This window comes from Manduca sexta, chromosome 26, assembly GCF_014839805.1.
Source record: "Manduca sexta isolate Smith_Timp_Sample1 chromosome 26, JHU_Msex_v1.0, whole genome shotgun sequence".
NCBI classification, from domain to species: domain Eukaryota; kingdom Metazoa; phylum Arthropoda; class Insecta; order Lepidoptera; family Sphingidae; genus Manduca; species Manduca sexta.
In genome coordinates this window covers 4,621,674-4,629,844 of record NC_051140.1, presented here as the reverse complement: position 1 = coordinate 4,629,844, position 8,171 = coordinate 4,621,674, and the positions used below count along the sequence as shown (strand labels likewise).

General features: G+C 35.7%; 1 protein-coding gene across 1 annotated transcript; it reads left to right on the top strand.

Annotated features, from left to right (window-relative positions):
- The first annotated feature begins 198 nt into the window (after positions 1-198).
- On the top strand, positions 199-7,588 carry LOC115450987 (cyclin-dependent kinase 9). The gene is made up of 5 exons (XM_030179168.2): positions 199-1,057; positions 2,759-2,844; positions 3,219-3,356; positions 4,851-4,930; positions 5,288-7,588. Exons 1-5 carry the CDS (start codon positions 373-375, stop codon positions 5,505-5,507), a joined length of 1,209 nt encoding a protein of 402 aa, XP_030035028.1. The 5' UTR covers positions 199-372; the 3' UTR covers positions 5,508-7,588.
- Positions 7,589-8,171: the final 583 nt, after the last annotated feature.

Here is an 8,171-nt window from a genome sequence, read left to right as displayed (position 1 = left end):
AAAATATTTCAAAAATGTGTCGAATCCGACTCGGAATTCGTGCTCGTTGTGGCCAGTGTTGTTAAGTCGTTTTATTACCTTTAGTTCGCGATCTGAGCTATAAATCAACATCTATGATTATAACCACGAAATTATATATTATAATCGATGCTTTGTCAAAATTATATTGTAAATTGGTACCGCACTAAGGTACCTATATTTTGAGGTTTGAATTTTGACAAATGACAAGCGATCCACGAATCATCAAACGCTGTGGAAAGTGTATTGTTTGTAATAATTAATTTATTGAAAATATATATTTCCTATGTCGAAAAGACAGACTGTTTTATTTTAAAACACGGTATATAAAAAACTACCAAAATTGCTTCCAAAATGCAAGGCGTGAGTGCTCCTCGTGAGCCCACGCAACAAGTAATTAGCACAACTTCTACTATTCTCAATATGAGGGAAAAAGAAAAATATATAGAAGACTTCGATTTTCCTTTTTGCGATGAATCTTCTAAATACGAAAAAGTCGCGAAAATCGGCCAGGGAACCTTCGGCGAAGTATTTAAAGCGCGCGCAAGAAACAGTAGCAAAAAATTCGTAGCCATGAAGAAAGTGCTGATGGACAACGAAAAAGAAGGTTTCCCAATCACAGCGCTGAGAGAAATTAAAATTCTACAACTTTTGAAACACGAAAACGTCGTAAACCTAATAGAAATATGCAGAACCAAAGCAACATTGCATAACAAGTACAGATCTACATTTTACCTTGTCTTTGATTTTTGCGAACATGACCTGGCAGGCTTACTGTCTAATGTTAATGTGAAATTTAGTCTTGGTGAGATAAAAAAGGTCATGCAGCAGTTATTAAATGGTCTCTATTACATACACAGCAATAAAATACTTCATAGAGATATGAAAGCTGCAAATGTTTTGATTACAAAAAATGGTATACTCAAACTTGCTGACTTCGGTTTGGCTCGCGCCTTCAGCGTTGCCAAGTCTGGTCAGGCAAACAAATATACTAACAGGGTGGTTACTCTTTGGTACAGGCCTCCAGAACTACTTCTAGGTAATTACTTTTAAGTGTATGTCTTTCTTATATTTGTTTTTATAATCTATACTATTATATAAAGCTGAAGAGTTTGTTTGTTTGTTTGAACGCGCTAATCTCAGAAACTACTGGATCAAACTGAAAAATTCTTTTTATGTTGGATAGCCCTTTGTTCGTGGAGTGCTATAGGCTATATATCATCACACTATACCCAAAAGGAGCGGAGCAGTAATGGCTAATCTCAGGAACTACCGGTTCGAATTGAAAAATTCTTTTGTGTTAGATAGCCCTTTGTTCCTGGAGTACTATAGACTATATATCATCACGCTATGATCAATAGGAGCGGAGCAATAATGGGTAATCTCTGGAACTATCAGTTCCAACTGAAAAATTCTTTTTGTCTTGGATAGCCCTTTGTTCGTGGAGTGCTATAAGCTATATATCATTACGCTATGACCAATAGAAGTGGAGCAGTAATGGCTAATCTCAGGAACTATCGGTTCGAACTGAAAAAATCTGTTTGTGTTGGATAGCCCTTCATTCCTGGAATTCCTGGAATTCCTGAAATTCCTGGAACAACCTCCCACAGGATGTGGTTGCAGCAGAAAATGTGAACATGTTTAAAAATAAGCTTGACAAATATTTTGCTGGGAAGTGAAACTGGAATTGAGAATTACAGGATACAGGCATATCAGTTAAATATACTGCCTGCCTGATAACAAACAATAATAATAATTTATTATCACGCTATGACCAATAGGACCGGAGCAGTAATGAAACATGTTGCAAAATGGGGGAAAATTAGAAGTTTTGAGAGCTTCCGTGCGTGCGTTGCGTAAACAGTTAAAGTTATGCAACAATGATGTATGACGGGATTGTTCCTCTTAAAAAGTTCTACAAAAATATATTATTAAACAAAGTCCCCCGCTGCATCTGTCTACCTGAATGTTAAACTCAAAAATTACCCAAAGTGTTAAGATGAAATTTGGTATGGAGACCGTTTGAGACCCTGGGAAGAACGTAGGCTCCCTGGAAAATATATAGCGAGACTTATATAATAGAAAACTTTAGCCCGAAAAACTTTATAACGCGGGCAGAGCCGCAAGCAAAAGCTAGTACTTTATAATATGTAAGGGTACTATGGAAGTGCATGTACATTTTAGTCTTGTGAGCTTCAATATTTATTAGAAATAAACATAGATTAACAGATTTTTTATAATTGGGTAATCAAAGTTGTTATACCCAGATTGACTTTATTCTATACTATAATAGAGAAAGTTACATGGGCCACTATGAGGGGTTTTAACACCTTGTGTACAGTCATTACTATCCAGGTGGAAATAAAATATATCCTATGACCAGCAAAAACTAGCTCTAACTATTGCCCACAGCTCCATTTCATCCACAGTTAATATTAACACACACTCCACAGTTAATATTTTCCTAGGATAAGAAGAAGCTTGTAGCATGCAGGAGTTATATAGCCTATTAGTGGAAGAGTTTTCGAAATTAGTTCACTAGTTCCAGAGATCAGACCCAGTAAACCTTCAAAGAGTTACAAACTTTTCTTTATAATATTTGTATTGATGATAAAATTATGTATTTTCTATGTCTGTAAGAACTTTTAATATTTTAGGAAAAAAATACCTGAAAGACATAAAGAATGGGTAACAGAAAGATTTTTCAATTTTACCAATGCATACAATACTTTATTACCAGGTGATCGCAACTATGGACCACCTGTAGACATGTGGGGCGCAGGCTGCATCATGGCCGAGATGTGGACACGGTCACCAATCATGCAGGTAAACTGTTTTACAAAACATCAATGCCGTTATAACATTATCATATTTTAACTGATTCTAGATTTAAATGTCACTTTATTAACAATATTTCTGTAACTCTAGTTTATTACTCATATGAATTTATTTTAGTAAACCTGTGTAATGCATATCCTATCAGTCTTATTTATAAACTTGTTTTAGCATTAAGAGGTGGTTAAAAATTGCTGAAATAGCTGTCAAAAACATCACCAGTTTCCTAGTTTAAACCTTATTAAAAGCCAAGATGGCGGGTTTTGACTTACAGCTGATTAAGTAAATTTATGTTTTAACTAAGCATTGTTTTGCGAATTTTTTATAAGTAAGACTGTATGTGTGTATCTTTAATATAATTCCAGGGTCCCACAGAACAGCAGCAGTTGATCCTAATATCACAGCTGTGTGGCTCGTGTACCCCAGATGTCTGGCCCGGTGTCGAAAACCTTGACCTCTACAACAAGATGGAATTACCCAAGGGCCAAAAGAGGAAAGTTAAGGTAAGTTACCAAATCTCTTTACTATAATATGGTAAGAATAAGAGTATTACTTATGAAGACTATTAGTAAGGAGTAGTGATGTAACGAATGTCATTTTTTGAACATTCGCGAATGCGAATGCGAATGCGAATATCTGCTACCGACATTCGCGAATGCGAATGTTTAGTTTTTGTTCAAATTTGGCGCCAATTTTCTATGATGATTATCTAAATTTTATTATTATCTAAGATGATAATTATCTAAACATTAGAAAGTTATGCAGACTGATAAAAAAAATATAGGAGAATTTGTTTTTGTTTCTTTTAATTGCTTTTAATTTCGTAGTTGCTAATGTGTTACAAGTTCTAATGAGAATTACATTTTTAAGCTTTATTAAAGTAAACGAAATAATTTTGTTTATTTTTAAAGTTTAATATTCCTCTACTCAAGTTTAATTACTAACTTAAAAACTTGGTAAAAATAGTTAATTAATTGGTATGTTTTAAGAAAGAGAGGTATTTTTCTTTGAGAGTCTATAATTTTTTGTTTCTTTGTTTAGACTATATTTATAGTTTATTGTAGAAGAATATTGTTTTAGTTTAGATTTTGATTTTATTAACCTACTATTACACACACACACACACACAGTATTACGAATATTATCTCGGAAGGGGTATGCAGAGGCGCAACCAGGGCACCCACTTTTCGCCAAGTGTGTTCCGTCTAATAGTGTGACAGGGGCGAGCCTATCGTCATGTCGGGCACAAATTTCACACTCCGGGCTGATACTGAGCAGAAAAACCCAAATATCACTTTGCCCGATCCGGGATTCGAACCCAGGACCTTAGAGCGCTGCCGTACCGCACATGCAGTAGAACTATGCCACCGAGGCAGTCTACTATTATCTTCTTTTTTTTTTTCTGATGACATTCGCAAAACATTCGCAGAAATTTTGCGAATGCGAATGCGAATATCCAAAAATATGCGAATATTGGCGAATGCGAATATTCGTTACATCACTAGTAAGGAGTATTAAAAAAATCAATTATTATTATTCTGCCGTGCTAATCTCAAAGGTGATATCTCAAACAAAATCAAAATATCGATTTTTATGGCGTCGGATAGCTTAATCGTCGGATAGCATCCAATGAACTTACCTAAGTAATGGTATCTTGTTTAGAATTTGTTAAAAAAACCTTAAAAGAGTTTTCTCTATCTCAGTTTTACTTAAAAAAATATAAAACTATATTTACAAAAAGTTTATTTCGAAATAAGGTTTCCCTAACATACTGCTTTTGGGCTTAGCATGGTAGTATTATTGTTATTTGTTTTCTTTTTGCAACCTTGAGGCTTCGAACTAGAATCTGACAAATTTAATAACTGTAACATGCTTGTTAAAGATAGATACAAATTCTAAATTTAGTGCGCATCCTAACTGTTGTAATAACCCATATTTTGTAAGTGCTATGATTTGTAAATAAAATAAAATAAATAAATTGATGTTAACGTTTTCAGGAACGTCTAAAGCCTTATGTGAAGGATCCTTATGGTTGTGATTTGTTAGACAAGTTACTTCAACTGGATCCGGCTAAGAGGTATGTGTAATGGCATTGACATTTGACACTGAAAGCAGTTTCGAAATAATTGACTATACTTTGTCTGCTCATATTTCTTATACTTTTTTTTCCGACTAAACATATGCCGTTGCTTTCGTGGCGCGCTACAGAGCGACACGTAGTCAGTGTAAGGGGCAGTAGAGGTACATATCAATCCGCAACCAAGAATCATATTTTGTGTTTCCTCCAAGTCTACAGTGGTGTAAACCTAGGTGCATTTAAGATTCCTTTGTAATAATAAGACATAATACCCTAGACATTTCTTTCAAACAAGGAAAGATTTTGTGAGTTTCCAATAAAACTACTCAGACTACAATTTTTTTTTTATCTTTTCAGGTATGACGCCGATACGGCACTGAACCATGACTTCTTCTGGACTGATCCGATGCCGTGCGACCTCGCCAACATGTTGGCCCAGCACACGCAGAGCATGTTCGAGTACCTGGCGCCACCGCGGCGGCCGGGCCACCTGCGGCATCACCACCACGTGGCGGGCGCCCAAGCCAAGCCCACCCAGCCCGTGCAGGACTCCGGCTATCAGGACCGCGTGTTCTAACACCGACAGGCTCGTGTTAAATATAAGATGTTGCCGAGCTCGTCTGCAGAGTATAGGCACCTTTAGTTTATAAGATAGCGAGTTTTGTGAGACATGTTCAGGACTGTATACTCTATGACAATTTGATTTCATATTTTTTTATGCACGATATATTATGTCATGCAATTAAATATTATCAGGATTCATGTCTTTACTTTGATAGGGTTTTTGCAAAGGACTTTATTAGCAACTTATTTGTGATTCAATTTCGAACCTCATGGAATTACATTTGTCATAGACATTTACTGTACTGAACAACTTATTTTTTTATATATGTATAATTTTGTGACAAAGACCATTGTCTAGTTCGCCTGGTGTTATGTGGTTAAGAATCACACCAGTAGCCACATTTGCGAAACTTCATAATATCGAATAATAACAATGATGATAGTGTATGGCACTATATGGTACACCCGAGAAGAACCTTAAAGTTTTAACATCACTCTATGTTCGTTATGTGATTGTGATAGTAACAATTTAAACACATCGCCGACGCAGTTCCAACTCAAATATTATACGCAGAAAACACGATGCAATCAGTGACAGTACCCAGTAGGGTACTTATACGTAATAAAACCGCGCGTCATTGGTGCGACCCTTGCTAAAATTGCTATTATTTTGTACAAGACATTAATACATAAGTGAAAAGTGTTGTAAATTCGTCACTATTCAAAACAAACACGATATATCAGGCGACAGACAGAGCTAATACTAATTCTGAGCGGGTGTATTCGAATTAGTCGTGACTCGTGAAGTCCCGTGATTAGAGCACGGCTACTTTGAATCCATCCTTCATCGACGCTCTTTGTTATGCATTTTTATATTTTTTAATCATAAATTTGTAAAATAAGGTTGTGTAAACTATGTCGTAACTATTTCTTACAACACCTATTACATAAAATAAATATAACCTAGTTCGCATAAAGAAAAACATAAAAAAATATGTCTACTTGATAGTTAGGTTTAGTATTATTGTCTGACAGACTTATTTAAAAATTATTGAACTACTGGACATAACATCTCATGGCACAGGATGGCGAGCGCAGTAGAATACCAAACAATACTTTGTCATTCACTGTGGTTGGATGGTGTCTCTACTGTTTTCGCGTATTGTCATTCAAAGCAATAACGAAAAAAAAATGAATATTATTAATACGGTATATGCCTAAGTTTCAAAATTTGGTTTTAAAGTTTTCTAAATGTGTAAAAATTTTAATATTAACGTCTGTTAAAAATAACATTACTTTTTATTAATATGGTGATTATTGCAATATTAGAAGTATTGTGGAAGATCAAGCGCGTAGCCAGCCAGTGGGACATATTTCAAGAGAATAATCATTGTTATATCTATCAGTTCCTATTCTAAACTATTTGTCAATTTTATTTTCTTCCTTTTTGTGGCTACACCCTTGTTCTACAAAAGTATAAGTATATGGTTTATCCCGAGCTATGATTTTGTAAATAGAGTTTTGTCGTTCATTCAATGCTCATTAATAACCGGGGTGTGAGATATGACGCCAGTCTCCATTTCATTATCTAGCAAAGTCGCGCCTTTCAGGGTTACCATATTTGTGGACTTGTGGGGTATAACGTGTTGCGCGACAAATATTGCCTAACGAGACTAACGCCTATATTCACAAATGTTGCTTCTAAGGCCAGAGCATAACATTGTTAGTCTGTTTCTCAATGCTATCGGCGTGGTAGCATTCGCAGTGTGTAAGCATAATAGAGAAAGAGGCGCTGCGATTGGTTAATATTGAAATAAATTTTTTTTTCATACGTATGTCAGATAAACAAGTCTGAACAAAGCTAAAGAAAACTATGATATTGCGATCGGGCGTACTGTAAATTCTCATTATATTGTTTGTGAATATGGGTCAAGTCTCGGCAACATCGCATTCCAATATTTATTCAGATCATAAATTGAGAAGCTTTTAGAATGTTACTACAAACAGGGATATTTTATGTTATGGACTGGGATAGGGATACTTTTAGAAAGAAGTATGACTGAAAAATATATTAGTCTTTTGTAAATACTCAAACCCTTGTTTTACTTGCCTGTGTTTTATCCCACGCTGTATCGCTAATATATTTATTTGCTTCATTATAATTTTATCGTAGCCTGTTTTACATCAAGTCGAGATGTGGGAAAGTAAGTAATGGCGGTATATGTCCTTGTGAAACATAGCGCCCGAGAAAACTATTGTGCACTCGGTGAATACAACGAATGTACGCCTATACACGGGGAGACATTTACCATTGCCGAGCACACACAGGGCCTAATAAAGGATCATCTTATTAAAGCAGTCCCCCTGCCGACGACGAAAGAGCAATGAGTAGAGCTATAAACTGGAAACAAGTTAGTGAGAATTGAGGAGAGTATATAGTTAAAATTGTTTCATCGGTGGGCAACTGCCAGTGTACGAATGCGACAGACGATTACTCGCACTGTAGTAGTTAATGACGGGTGGGAGTCAGTATTTTGACCGCCACGCGAGCATCGCTTAGCGAATATTATCTTTGATAGATAGCTTTTGTCACTCAGCGACAAGCTAGTGGGGCGAATTCTCGCCGGTAGTGTAAATAATCAGCGATCAATTATTAATGTATGCATTTCTTTTGTTT

Bases quoted from the DNA above. Each gene is read 5' to 3' on its own strand.
- LOC115450987 (XM_030179168.2), top strand. From the start codon at position 373: ATGCAAGGCGTGAGTGCTCCTCGTGAGCCCACGCAACAAGTAATTAGC. The intron at 2,845-3,218 runs GTAAACTGTTTT...ATATAATTCCAG, and splicing joins CACGGTCACCAATCATGCAG to GGTCCCACAGAACAGCAGCA. The intron at 3,357-4,850 runs GTAAGTTACCAA...TAACGTTTTCAG, and splicing joins GCCAAAAGAGGAAAGTTAAG to GAACGTCTAAAGCCTTATGT.